General features: G+C 37.1%; 1 protein-coding gene across 1 annotated transcript; it reads left to right on the top strand.

Moving 5' to 3' along the window:
• The first annotated feature begins 2,164 nt into the window (after nucleotides 1-2,164).
• On the top strand, nucleotides 2,165-14,997 carry LOC128866286 (endoplasmic reticulum metallopeptidase 1). The gene is made up of 10 exons (XM_054106888.1): nucleotides 2,165-2,902; nucleotides 2,968-3,173; nucleotides 7,125-7,279; nucleotides 7,408-7,791; nucleotides 7,862-8,042; nucleotides 8,121-8,305; nucleotides 8,366-8,509; nucleotides 8,584-8,798; nucleotides 8,882-9,164; nucleotides 14,370-14,997. Exons 1-10 carry the CDS (start codon nucleotides 2,217-2,219, stop codon nucleotides 14,535-14,537), a joined length of 2,607 nt encoding a protein of 868 aa, XP_053962863.1. The 5' UTR covers nucleotides 2,165-2,216; the 3' UTR covers nucleotides 14,538-14,997.
• The last annotated feature ends 168 nt before the right edge of the window (nucleotides 14,998-15,165 follow it).

The raw sequence follows: 15,165 nt of genomic DNA, 5'->3' as shown, positions 1-15,165 counted from the left end.
ATAAACAAAACATTTTTCCTCAATGAAAAGTGAAAGAAAAAAAGAAACATTAATTATGTAGTTCATCAATTGTGGAAACCACTGACCGCTTAACACAGCGCAATTGATTGCGTGGCGTTAAACATTTGTCACTGCTATAAAACTGAACACAAAAAAAATGAAGAAAAAAACCAAGTATTTACTTGCGTATGCACCACCATTTCGCCCCATAAATATGATATGCCATCCAATTGCAGACAATTCAATTAATGTTTCACCATCTGTTCTTTGTTCTGCCATTCGAACGCATTTTTTTTTCGATTTCGTGCCGCCGCAGATGGTTGTTATTGATAATTTTAACGGGTTTGGCGGTCATGTTGCATTTACACAGAAACTCTGGTGGATGCTCTATTCTTCGTTCAAATAGTTATGAATTTATTCTTGGGTGCAAGGCATTGATGGAAATGCAGCAAAAAGGCATCATTGCACACAAATAATCGCCGCTTTGTGTGGATTCGGAAATATGTACAATATATGAAGTTGCATAAAATAGCTGTCGGGTGAAATTCTGGGAAACAAAATTAATATAAATGATGCAGCTTAATTAATCTGATAAGCGCATATTGTGAGTGTTCATGAAGGGCAAGTTCAAATGGATCAAGGTCTGGTGTGCTGCTGCGTTATTGATGTGGAAATATTTTATTGTAAAACAAAATGTAATGATTTAATATAGATTTCATTTATGAAAGACCTTTTTTATAGGTAAACAACACTTATTTATTATTGACTTTATTAACTCACAGAATTCATGGAATTTTGCGTTGATAAAAAATTGCGACTACTTTGGCTGTGCGTTATGAAGAGTAGGTCATGAACGACATGAACAAGTTGAATATCGGGAGCTGCTTTTACAGCCTAAACCAGTGACTTCACTAAATCCAAGAAAAATATATTAGTTTTCAAAAATCAAATTACACACCAATTTTTAAAAAGATTCGTTCACTAAAAAAGTGCCACTTTCAATTGAGAGCCTCAAGTACTGCACGGCATGCTGCGCTGACTTGTTGGAACCGTTTAGCACTTCAAGAATTTGTATTGGCATGGTAAGGGAAGCGGCCGCCGTAGCCGAATGGGTTGGTGCGTGATTACCATTCGAAATTCACAGAGAGAACGTTGGTTCGAATCTCGGTGAAACACCCAAATTAAGAAAAACATTTTTCTAATAACGGTCGTCCCTCGGCAGGAAATGACAAACCTCCGATTGTATTTCTGCCATGAAAAAGCCCTTCATAAAAATATCTCCCGTCGGAGTCGGCTTGAAACTGTAGGTCCCTCCATTTGTGGAACAACATCAAGAAGTACACCACAAATAGGAGGAGGAGCTCGGCCAAACACCCAAAAAGGGTGTATGCGCCAATTATATTGTATATACACATATGGTAAGGGAAGCATCGTGAGTTCCTTTCTACAGCGCTTCTTCTTCTTAGCGTCACAGTCCTTGGTAAACCATTACTTCCTTCTTCCTTCCTTCAGCTTCTTGACATCGTTCCCGATTTATGGCACATCCACTTCCCTCCAACATTGCACGCGCATTTTCCTAAGATCAACTTCACCATCTTCTTGCCACCTTTCCTCGGGCGCCCCATTTTTTCTTTTTCCAATTCGGCGAAGATCTAGTCCTTTCTCGTTGATCGCTCCCTTGGTATTCTAGCCACTTTTTCCAGCCATCTAAGTCGTTGATACTTAATACATCTTATTATAATACTTTTTTTCGTAACTATGTCTTCCAGTTCGGCATTGTGCTTAGTGCGATAAGTGCCATCTGTCAGTCAAAGCGGACCATAGATATTTCGAAGCACTCTTGTTTCAAAGCATATTCGCTATTTGTGCCGTCCGCTCAAACCAGTCTAGCTGTCGCGTCACTAAAATAGTTGTAACTTCGAAAATAATTCGAATTTTGAAAAATCCTTTTAGGGAGATATTTTGGAATACTTAAACTATTGAATTTTGAAAAAAAAAATTTTTTTGATTTTTTCAAATTTCTAGACTAGAATATCCCCTTAATTCATTTTCGACTAAAATTAAATATTTTAAAGATAAAAAAAAAAAAAAAAAAAATTATGCTTATATAAATATCACTTTACTAGACTGGCTCATTATTCTAATCGTCTTCATCTCTTTACAGCCACTTTGATCTCCTACCTACATCAATTCTGCGCTCAGAGTAAATCGTCGCCATGCATGAGCTCAACATGAAATCCAAATATGAGAATATGAAAATCATTTACAATCGCAGCAAATTTGGTTGGTACTGGGCGCCACTGTTTGTTGCATTTTGGTTTCTACTCTTCTACCTCACCGTCATACCCAGCTACCACAGCTATCCCGATCTGCTAACAATTGAAGACGAAGTCACACAACCGGGCCGTTTTATTGGCGCACGCGCTGAGAGTACGCTATTGCGGCTCACCAAGATCGGTCCCAAGGTGGTGGGCAGCGCTGCCAATGAACAAACAGCCGTAAATTTTCTACTCAGCGAAATTAGCAAAATAGTGCAGGACTCACGCACAGATCTCTACGATATTGAACAGGATGTGCAAATTGCTTCAGGCAACTATGTTCTCTGGCAAATGGTGAACACCTATCAGAGCATACAAAATGTGGTGGTTAAGTTAACGCCGCGTGGCACAAATAGTACGTCCAGTTTGCTGATCAACAGTCATTACGACTCGGTGCCAGGTAGCTCGGGTGCGGGCGATTCGGGTGCTATGATTGTCATCATGTTGGAGACGTTGCGTGTACTTTCGAAATATGAGACACCACTGCAGCATTCGATTGTATTCCTATTCAATGGTGCCGAGGAAAACCCCCTGCAGGGATCACATGCTTTCATAACGCAACACAAATGGGCACGCAATGTCAAGTGAGTTCGTGTGATTGTACTTTTTTTTCTCATTGTGACTAAATACTGGCTTTAAAACTTTACAGAGCTCTCATAAATTTGGATTCAGCAGGCTCTGGTGGACGCGAAATTTTGTTCCAGTCCGGGCCAGACCATCCGTGGCTAATGAACTATTACGGTAAACACATCGTACATCCTTATGCCTCGACCATCGGCGAAGAGTTGTTCCAAAATGGCTTTGTGCCTTCGGAAACTGACTTTAGGATATTCAGAGATTTTGGAAATATACCTGGTGAGTTGAGAACTGGTGATTTATAAATGTTTATAAGCAAATATGTGAATTTATATAAATAATTGATATTTTGTAAAGTCGTTTGCAGTAATTTTTGTATTTGTCTCTTTCACTAGAAAAATAACAATTTTAAATTTTTAAATAAGAAATGAGACATTTGAATGAAATGCTGAAAATTAATTGAGAAATAAAAGTTTCACCACAAAGATTAAAAACGTTTTACGCCGGTTTCATAAAAGACTCAAAAAGTCAGATTCATTTATTTGGCATTTTTTAAGATTTTGTCTACATTTTAGAGCTTGAGCTCCTAATTTTTTAAACTGCTCGTCCAAAGAATAGTGCTTCGACTATAAAGAGGTACCTCCCGCTTCAATACGATAAAAATAAACAAATAATTGGGGCGCACACTTCTGTTAGTTGCTTGGCCGAGCTCCTTCTCCTATTTGTAGCGTGCGTCTTGTTGTTGTTCCACCAATGGAAGGACCTACAGTTTTAGGCCGATTCCGAATGGTAGATGGTTTTTTATGAAGAGCTTTTGCATGGCAGAAATACACTCGGAGGATTGCCATTACCTACTGAGGGGCGGCCGTTATAAGAAAAAAACTTTTTTTATCAATTTGGTGTTTCATGCACGGATATTTGAATTTCCGCAGCCCCCAATGGTAATCACGCACCAACTCATGCGGCTACGGCGGCCGCGACAACACGATAGCACATCAACTTTTCACAAGTTTTGAAAATTCATTGCTTTAAAAATCGATTCAAGCGGGTGCAGAAACTCTTACAGTTACGCAAGTGGTTAAAAATCCTGGGCGATGCTATGACTACTAGCCTGCCGATCAACTTCGATTATTTCTATGATTTCATTGACACTTTCGATGATGGGCCTGACTGAGCGAGGTGCATCTTTAATATCGAAAATGCCAGAACAGAACCGACGAGCACAAAAATTGCACCGAATTAGCTCTTAGAATATCGGTATCTTAAACACCATTCACAATTTCAGCCGTTCAGGCCTGACTTGTATTTTCTCCTTTGTCAAAGAAAAATTGTAAAATGTTACGAATTTTCTTTTTCATTTTCATTTCATTTTCATTGTTAACACCCTGTAACTCACAACTGAGTGGAACAAACAAAAACAGCAAAAGAATTTATTTAGTGTGAAATGTCACTTTGCAGCGAGCAGCAACTTTAAATTAATTGATCGATACTTTACGAAATATAATTGATTTGTTTTTCCCATTTATTATATTTTTTTATTTTTTTACTTTAAGACATTCGATAAAATACTTCAGAGAAATATTAAGAATCGCGTGAGCTGAACTGGTTTAAAAGTAAAAATCGAGTTATTGTAAATAAAATTAGAAATAGTTTTCTTAAAAAACCATCTCCATAGAAAAGTTTAAGCTTAAACATTTGCGTAAAAATATTTAAAAATTGTGTCATCAGAATCAGCGTAGTGAGATGTTTGATGATATTTTTAACTTTTTTTGGAAGATAAGTTTAAGCAAAACTTGGATAGCTCAATGAAATCTTGTCAGATTTAGAATACAACGGTTATATTGGAAATTAATATCTCGCGCTTTTTATTTCTGGCAAGACTAACCCTTTCACGTTCCAAGTTTTGTTTGGCATATATCAATAGCTTTCTATTCCGTTGATTGCTTTGATAAGAATAAATTAAAAAAAAAAAAATTATACAGACCTTTAAACTTACATACGTCCAGCAGCGTCAAAAATGCGCTAAAAGAAAAAATGTTTTTAGAAAGGATAACAATAGAAATAAATATAAAAAAATTGTATACATTGTTTATTAGTATTTAAACTTTATAAAAAAATGTATTATATTTGTTTTTTACAAAAATTAGTATATAAAAAATCACGTGACCCAAAGTACAATGAAAAAAAGTTGCTCCACGGTCTAAAGTAAAAAAATTCTTGTATCATAAAATAAAGTTGAATTTCGAAAAATCTCTCAATTTACGGCATTTTTTTTATAAAAATATGAAAAATCCGGCTCGACAAACTATAGAGAAAACACTTTAAAATATTAAACAAAAAACCACGTGCATGATGAAAAACGAAACGAAAAACGAGTTTAAATTTTCAATTACATTTCGCTCGAGGTCGCGCGCGTTTAAAGCAATAATTTCTTGAAATGAATTTTCCTGATCAGTACGAAATTGTTGTTGTTTATATTATTTCTAATTATCAAACCGTAATAAATAGTTAGTTAGTCTATTTTCCTTTTACTCCCAAATTAACTCGTTTGATTTGATTCGATGTATTTGAATTTTCCTTCGTAGTCGTTGGTTTCTCTTTTTTCGTGATTGAAGTCGATTTTTTACTGTCATTGGCGACTTGGCGAAGACGCTTACCTATACGTTTTTGGACATGACCCCCGCATTCTTTCTTCTTTACTTTGGGGTCTGGATACGGCTGAGCATTCGTGATACTAGAAAAAGTTTTTGCATCACCGTCACCTACGTAATATTCAAATCTAACCCCATAGTTTTCTAATGATCTCCGGAACATTTCCACAGCACTATCCCGCTCCATTTTCTTTGCAATATCTGCTTTTTACCAAACCTTTCCGGAGAAATAACCAATTAATGTTGTGACTCCGATAAACGAAGAAAAGCCTCCCTTCATCCAAGTGCCATTTCCGGATAAAATAATTCCATCCTTATATAATTGTAATTTATCTTGATTGTCAGATTCATAAAGTTCTTCTTCAGCAGCAACTTTCATAGATGGATGCTTTAGCAACGGTTGCTAAGCTTCTTCAATATTTTTCATAATTGAATCAAAGCCTGCTTGTGCGATATATGATGACAAGTCCATGACACCACAAAAAAGGTGCGTTGCCTTCAATCCTCTTCCTAACATTCGGAAAGCTAATGTCAAGCGTCGATTTATCTCGTATGCAGTGTTTATCAAAGCCGATGAAAAAATACTTTCGATATTAGCGTCACACGCTGTACAAAAAACAATTCATTTGAAACCAAGTCCACTTGGCTCAACATTTCCACCACATGCACGACAGACCATACACGACAGACCATACGAGATAGCTGTAAAAACCTCAGTGAACTATAAAATACAGTATGAGAACGTTGGGTCGAATGAAACCTCATGTTTAACCTCCATATGATCTTATTTTTTCTAGGATGTGAACATCATTCACTCTTACAGCCTTTACGATCTATACAACGACGTTTTAACATTTTCGAAAATCATAAATAAGGCACACAACTGATCGCTTCGAATGATCAAAAACAACTAACCTCTTGTTTCATAAACCTTAGCATATCGACCCTATACATACTCTCGTAATATTTTAGAGATGCCCCTATACATACTTGAGAATAATAAAAGAACCGACAGGCAGAAAGGCTCTAAAAGTAACGGCCAGCTGCCTCAAACGAAGGACGGCTACCTCTGCGCATCGGGCAGTTACATTTTCGACTATAACTTTGTATCTATGGCGAATTTTTACAATCGATTTCCACAGAAATACGTCTAAAACTATAAAGAACAATAATCTGTAAAAACAAAAACCGATTTTTTAGAAAGTTCTTGACGTATGTAACCTCTTAAATTCTCTATCAGCTGAAGCGATATTTTGGGAGACATATTTTTGAAAACTTATTTATTTACAAAAAGCTCGATTTTTGCAAGTACTTGGCATCAGTCCAGCTCACGTAATTTTAAATATTTTTCTTAAATACTTTGGCGGAGGTCTTGAAATATAATAAATTTCATTAGTCAAGTAGAAACACCACACCACTTTTTTGTGAGACATGCTAATAAACATTTCTATATTTGGTACATAAATTTTTTCCACGTATCATAAGTTTTTCTTAAAAAAGAAAAAAAAAACCGTAATTTTGTTGTTAGCTTACAATCTCTGAAACTTCTATAACCCCCTTACTCCTCTTCATTCTGCAGGTTTGGATATGGCTCACACGCTCAACGGCTTTGTCTACCACACAAAGTATGATCGCTTCAATCTCATACCACGCAAATCATATCAACTCACTGGCGATAATGTTTTAGCGCTGGCAAAAGGTTTGGCTAATGCGCCTGAAATGGAAGACCCGTCGGTAAGTATTCAATTATTGCATTCATTACTCTCGTATCAAAACGGCGCTTCAGTGCTACTTGAGGAATGCCAGACTGGCACTTCAATCATTTCACCTACTCCTGAGTTATTAACCATCACAATTTTCAGCAATACGCGGAAGGTCATACCATCTTCTTCGATGTGCTTGGCTGGTTCATTGTCTACTACTCCGAAACAACTGGCATTATAATAAATGTCGTGGTGTGTGTTGTAGCCATTATCACTATACTGGCCTATATCTGGAATATGGCACACCAGACAGGCATGTTTCGTCGTCGCGTCTTTATCAAATTCGGTATTTTATTGGGCATACAATTCGCGGCTGTGCTGCTGGCCATTTTGCTGACAGGCACTATTGCGATTTTTTTGGATTCTGTTGGCTTATCCATGGCGTGGTTCTCACAGACGTGGATGGTTTTCGGTTTGTACTTTTGCCCGATGTTCTTTATGATGGGCTTGTTACCGGCCATCTACTTAAGTCGCACGAAGGAGGTGAGTGCTTTACAAGTTGATGTGAAAGTATTTTTGTATGCATTTATTGTTCCGTTTATTTCGATTGCAGCATGGTTTGCCATTGGGCTATGCCATACAGCTCATCATGCACGCACACTGCCTGATTTTGACTGTGTTTTGCATAGTAATGATCTCATTCAATACCCGCTCAGCATTCGCATTAATGCTTTGCATTGCCTTCTATGTATTGTCGGTGATCCTGAATATGATCACTTGCTTCCACAAGACAAGTAAGTACGAGTATCTCTCTCCCTCTCTCTATTGGTGAGATTAACTAATTTCTGTTAAATTCTTTTCTCTTCTTACAGCTTTCCTCTGGCTCATACCACACACAGTCTGTCAGATACTGCCCTTTCTCTTCTACTCTTACTGCGCCTATGCTTTCTATGTTATTTTCATACCGATGCAGGGCCGTGACGGCGCCAATACAAATCCTGAACTTATGATTGGTGGATTTACAGTGTTGGCGTGCTTGCTTTTGGCGCCCTTCTTGGTATTACAGGCTTAACTAAATTTCAAGAAAAAATCTGTAAACACTCATATTTGTACACAGGTGCCACTTTTATGCCTGTTCCGCAAATCGAAGATCATCATCTCTACGTTCGGTGTGATTTGCTTGATATTCATTATATTAGCCGCTACTCCGGTTGGCTTTCCCTATCGGGAGCGCGATGCACCACAGCGTTTCTATGTTGCTGTAAGTAGTTGGAATCAAGACGAGTAGGCATACCTTACATTTTTTTTTTATAAATTCATGCTTTTGTTTTCTAGCACACGACGCGCACCTTTCACGATGCCGATTCTGCGATGTCGGTCCGCTACAACGATTCTGGCTACTATGTCGTGCCTGTTGATCGTCATCCCCACTCTGTCGATTACTTGTTCGAGAATATGAATCTAACCAAATCCAGCAGACTGGGCGTGAGTTGTGACACGGAATTGATGTGCGGCTATCCAATCTATAGTACGCGCTGGTTGGGCTGGCGGTAAGCACTAAAGAGCGTACACTTCCTTCGGAACGAATCTTCTAGGTTACTGTAATATAATATGTTTAATTTTTTTACCATAGTGGTCAGAGTTATTGGATTGATGGTCCAGCACCCAGAGCAGGTGGTTGGCCGCAGATGAGAATCCTGAGCAAAGAACGGATATCATTGACGAATCTGATTATAAGTCTAGAGATTTCGGGTCCTGATCACATGAGCGTTTTCATAGATCCCATGAATGACACTAAGCTGGTGGATTGGTCATTTGATCGTACGCCAATTAAGGATAACTTTGAGGCGCCATACTTTATATATCTTTCATATGCCTTGGATCCGGCGCCGTTCCGATTTCATTTGGAATTTGAGGTAAATAAAAATAATAAATGCAAGTACTTTATATATTTTTTTTAATTTTAAAGAAGCGTTACACAAAAAGCAAAAAAAGTAGAAGCGAGCGCAAGCAGTTGGTCCTTGAGAATAAATAATACATCATCATATTGACATTACAGTCCGGGGTGGACCATAGCCCTCTCTACAGTACGTCTCCATCTCTCTCGACAGTCCGCTTTCGCTCTATGTTGTGAGATTTTCATCTTTCGTAAATCCTCTTCTAAGTCTAGCAACCATCGTCTCCTTGGCCGACCTCTCCTTTTTGCTCCTTCAGGATTTGCTTCAAATTCTTTTTTGGTCGTTCTTTCGCTGCTCATTCTTAAAATGTGTCCATACGACCACAATCTTTGGGACTTAATAAACCGCGTTACATTTCCACCCGCGAGTAAAACACTGAGCTGGTAGTTATACCGATACAGTATGTACCGTCTTCTAATTGTATAGGACCGAATATTCTTCTAAGAATTTTTCTTTCAAATCACATAAGTAAATTTACGTCATTAACTTTAAGGACCCATGTTTCACAGCCGTAAGTGAGAACCTTTTTTGTTCCTTTGATATCAATGAAGACTTCATAAGTTTGATATGGCCAAAGTATGCTCTGTTAGCTGCCTGAATACGGTCTTTTGTAGATAAGGGCGTATCCTCATTTATGCTGAGTACTACGCCTAAGTATTTAAACTCTTGCATGAAGTCAAAAACATAACATCCGATACTGATGTGAGTATAAGGAAAGGATCGTGTCAATTGTCTTTTCTTCATTTATATTGAGGCCAGCTGGTCTTGTAGCTCGCGCTAAGCGCACGAAAACGTTCTGAAGAGCCTCCCCATTTCTCGCAATTAAATTATACACTTTTCTTTTAAAAATGTTTCTATGTCCTCTACTCTTTGCTTGAACCATACTTAAATCCACTTTTACTTGGCGCAGAGGAGTACTACCTAACAGGGGTCTTGCATGATCTAATAGTCCAAACGATAACCAAACAACTGTTTTGAGAATTTTCAAGTGTTCGAACTTTGTATATTGGATGTTGTCGTCAACTCTTCTAAGAATTGGCTTATTTGTAGGCTTGACTATAATTCGAAGTAAACTGAAAATTTTTGAAAACATTTAATAATTTTGAGATTTATTCATTGTTGAAAATTTGGGTGTATAGTTTTTTATAGTGAAATGTCTGAAGTTTATTTGGACATTTTTATAAAGTTTTAATAAAAATAAAAAAAAAAATTAAATTGTTAATAAAACAAAAGAAAGAAAAAAAATTAAAACAAAAATGCATAAAAATGTTCAAAAGAACTTCGGATAATTTTACTAAAAAAAAAATATTTTTTGAGAAAACAAATTTTTTTGTTCAAAATATTTGGGTAACCATTTTTTTGTATTTTCTAAGAAACTCTTCAGATGCTTTGCTTATTTGGCCTAGAGTATTTTTTTACTTAAAAAAAATTTTTTAGAAAAAATATTTTTTACTAATAGTCTAGAGTCTAGACTGTTAAAAAAAAGTAAGAAGTCATCTGCGTTTTTCAAAAATGACAATAAAAAATTACTACCCAAAAATGTTGAGCGAAAAAATATATTTTTTCTAAAAAATTTTATTTTTATTATTTTATTATTTTTTATAAAAGAAATTTTTTAGGAAAAATATTTGTTAGGAAAAATAATTTTTTTTATTAAAAAAAAATAAAATTTTTTAGAAAAAATATATTTTGATGCTCAACATTTTTGGGTAGTAATTTTTTGTTGTATTTTTGAAAAACATCCTCTGCAGATGATTTGCTTATTTTTTTATTAATAGACAAGACAATTTTTTTAATTAAAAAATTAATTTTTTTTGCTCAAAATTTTTTGGTAATAATTTTTTGTTCTAATTTTTGCAAAACACAACATTTTTGGGTAGTCATTTTTTGTTGTAATTTTTGAAAAAACTCCCTTCAGATGATTTGCTTATTTCTTTTTCAATAATAGCCTAGACTATGATCAGTAAGCCCTGCAAGTTTCATAAAGAGATTCCTAAAACGTTTCGAGTTATATTAAAATGCGCACTCGTGAAATAGGCTACTCTAGCTTTGCTATTAGAAAAAATCCTCTCTATCATTTTGACGTTTCATGCATTTAGTGGGCGTGATAACCACTTAGGTGATTTTGAACGAGTTTAACAAAGCCAGTCGTTTCCTTCTCTTGATAACCGGTGCTAGTTGGAAACACCAAGTGAAGTCAAGTCCTTCTCCACCTGATCTTTCCAACGCAGAGGAGGCCTTCCTTTTCCTCTGCTACCACCAGCTGGTACCGCATCGAATACTTTCAAAACCGGAGCGTTTGTATCCATTCGGACGACATGGCCCAGCCAACGATACTGGATCTTTATTAGCTGCGTTATAACTATGTCGACGTAAACCTCATACAGCTCATTGGTACTCGCTGTCACTAGCGCGCAAAGGTCCAAAAATCTTCCACAGGATCTTTCTCTCAAACACTCCAAGGGATGCCTCCTCGAATGTTGACATTGTCCCAACTCCTGCACCATATGTTAGGACGGGTGTGATATGAGCCTTTTAGAGTGTTGGTTTTGTTCGTCGAGAGAGGACTTTACTGCTCAGTTGCCTACTTAGTCCAAAGAAGCGCTTGTTGGCAAGCGATATTCTACGTTGGATTTCAAGGCTGGCGGCCGTAGATTACTAGGTAGAAAAATAACCTCAATCTGTTATTTCCTTGGCTTTGAGTATAGTGCTTATAGCACTCATCGTTGACAGTACTTCAACGAAGCTTTCACACATTGACATTACTGACAATAGGGTCTTAAAAATATCCCCATATGTGAATTTTAGATAAAATTCGACGTATGTTTAGTCTTTTCTTTTAAACGTGGAGATTTAGGCATCTATCAAGGCCTTTAGCTCAGTAACGGCGCCCTCGAAATGCATTGAAGAGTGTCACACCTTCAACAACCTCATCGACAGCACATCGTCTATTTTTACAGGTTTTTGGAACATAATGTTGTTTCGGGGTACGAAAAAGTTGACGAGTGCATGAGACCTGGGACACAATTTATTCAACCTAATTCAAGAACTCAACCGCGCACAAGTTAAGGAAAATCAATAAATGACAACTAAGAGTAGGTGGGCTAATCTGGATCATCATTTGTACAGTTCTAAGTTGGATGAAAGGGCATGCATCCCATGCTGGGGTAGGGAATAACAGGGAGACGTTGATACGGTAATCTCCGTACGGTGATTTAGTGGCCACCGTTGCGCGGATGTATGGTTAGTCAATCCCCATATGGAGCTTCCCCCTTGGTTCGTTAATTAGCTCGAATGAAAGGCGAGTTAAACTACCACTTAAACCTCATCCCCGCGGCAAGTATACCAACCTGATGAGGAATCCACTGTATCCACTGTTTTTGGCACCTAAGAACGGCCTTATATTCATAGTTTCGTTTGGAAAGAAATTTGATGTCAATGAGCAATGGAGTAATCAAGAGTGCATTCAACGAAGTTTGCGGACATTTTCTTTACCGATGAAATGAAATAGGTTCCAAAGAATCTGGAAAAATATCGCAGGTTTAGCGATCTCTATGTCTCTATTCTATACTATTTCTTTCTTTCTGTTACTTCTCTCTTTTCCTCTTTGCCTATCTACGCTTTAGAGCTTTAAATACAATGGGATTTTTAGCCTGAGAGTTTTAGGAGTTACCAATCTCGCGACTTTTTCAAATTTTTATTTTGGAGCAGATAGCTGGTTATCCAAATTGGCCCTCAGAGTGTATAGTTCAATTTGATTGTCACCTTCATGAGCGAAGAACTAGGACTTTACTGAGAGGTGAATAATGATTTATTTCGAAGCTATAAGAGGATACTTATAGATGAAGAGGAGACAGAATCCATTTAAAACTTTCTAAGCAAATGCTTATCATAGTGCAAAACGGGTTTCGAGCACCTCGATAGTCTGGGCACAGACTGGTTGGAAGCGATGTCTGGGTTCTTATTTACTTGCTTAGATCGTCCAAAAGAAGTAGTTTGCTCATATAGAGCTAGCATGCAAACCTCGCCAGCCACTGATTTTTACCGCGACTTATAAGTTGTGGTTCGAGTATACTGGATAGTATTTTGACAGTTATTTATGTCGCTAGTTTGTTTTAGTGGGCCATTCTACACTGCTACACTGTACCTCTGATGACATCTATTGCGCTTTTTGTTCCATGTCACCAATTGTCCAGTCCCTACATACATAAGTGAGTGAGTCTTCGCTAGCTCTTCGCGATCTATAAATTTTTAGAGGATATTTCCAGGTGTTTGGTGGCCAAGCTCGCAAAAACGGCAAATGATTGTTTCCGCTACTCCTAGTTTCCTAAAATGGTAACGAAGATTTTCTGTCCTGCATAGTATAGAGTGAGAAGTCGAGTACTTTTTATCCAGGTTTGTGAGCCTACTTGATGCTCTTCTGTAAGGAGGAATAAATTGTTTTGCCTGCTTCTGTCTCGCACTTTCTATGCTGTGGCATATGAGCTCCATATTTTCTCCCAGTCGTTGATAACTTTCTTCGAATGTGCTTTGGTAAGCACGCAAAAGGGTTCTCGCCTATGGAATTTCGATGTCAATTTGAAAATTTGCATTTGATGGAATTTTGTTGTACAGCTGCTTTGACAGATGCCGCGAAGGTAAATGTTAAGCGTCTGAACATCCTAACATAAGAAAAAAAATATTTCGAAAGGTTTTTTAAGACCTCAAAGCAACAAAATCACTAAAAATTATAGCGTTCCATGACAGTCGGTTCTACGTTATGGGAACGACTCGGATCTATATCCGGCCAAGGAATGTAACTCCTGCAGCATTCCCTGTGCATGTATGGGTAATGTTTATGCTGCTACAACAACAGCAACAACAACTAAAAACTATAGATTTCACGTCCGATACATCGGCCAAACAATTCTTGCAGGTGTGACTTTCGCTCTCTCCATCTTCTGCTATTGCATCATTGCAGCATTTCTCATTATTCTAAGACTTTAAACCCCAAAGTGTTAAACAGTTGGACTTTACAGATTCTGAGCATCACAAATTACCCAAGTGCTTGTCTACTTAGTAGCTGAAATATGATTTGTGTCTACTTTTCACATTTTTACTGATTACTTTTTTTGTTGTTCGTCTAGTATTTTTGCTTATTAATTTTTTTTGTTGTTCATCCAGCATGACAGCGCCGATTGGTCAGGAACGACTTTTGACATTGGCGTTATAGGCCATAAAATTCACGACGATATCTCCAACACCGACGACTTTCGTGATTTCGTAGCTGAATTCCCAGCCTGGTCGACAGTGAGCGCTTGGACGAGCTCTTACGAGAGTTGGCGATTATAAAAATATGAATTGAAACGATGATGATGATGAGCTGAAGATGATGGATATGGAGATGATTATGATGTTGATTTAAATGATGATGAAGCTGATGGATATGGAGAGGATGATGATGTTGATTAATATGTTGATGATGATGCTGATTTAGATGATGATGAAGATGATCCTGATCAAATCCTGAACTATTATTCTTTATGGATGCCATAGCTTTAATATAAAAATTACTATGACGTTTGGAATAAACTATATTTTTTAAGGGAATGTAAACCAACGAACAAAGTGTTTGAAAATTTCTTTTGTGAAATTTATTATTTTGCAGAGGAAAGTAAGAACGCCGATATATACATTTATATATTTATATAAGCAATATTTCTAAGACTTTTTGTTGTATATTTTTAATTTTGTAAAAAAATATTTATTATTCGATGTATTAGTTTTTAAAATTTGTACTAAACGCAGTTATCAGCGAAATAAAAATTTAAATAAATTGTTTTGAAAAAATACGGCCAGCAAGGTTCTTCTGTGTGTTTGGTGGGATTGGCAGGGAATCATCCACTATGAGCTGCTCCCCTATGGCCAAACGCTCAATTCGGACCTGTACTACCAACAACTGGACCGCTTGAATGCAGCA

This window comes from Anastrepha ludens, chromosome 6 (genome assembly GCF_028408465.1).
Source record: "Anastrepha ludens isolate Willacy chromosome 6, idAnaLude1.1, whole genome shotgun sequence".
Taxonomy (NCBI): Eukaryota; Metazoa; Arthropoda; class Insecta; order Diptera; family Tephritidae; genus Anastrepha; species Anastrepha ludens.
Note: the sequence above shows the minus strand (reverse complement) of the source record. Positions and strands in the feature narration are given on the sequence as shown.

What these genes read in the sequence shown, in the direction of transcription:
- LOC128866286 (XM_054106888.1), top strand. Translation starts at nt 2,217, where the DNA reads ATGCATGAGCTCAACATGAAATCCAAATATGAGAATATGAAAATCATT. An exon ending in CACAGCGTTTCTATGTTGCT is followed by an intron (nt 8,510 to 8,583) that starts GTAAGTAGTTGG and finishes TTTGTTTTCTAG; the next exon opens with CACACGACGCGCACCTTTCA. An exon ending in ACGCGCTGGTTGGGCTGGCG is followed by an intron (nt 8,799 to 8,881) that starts GTAAGCACTAAA and finishes TTTTTACCATAG; the next exon opens with TGGTCAGAGTTATTGGATTG.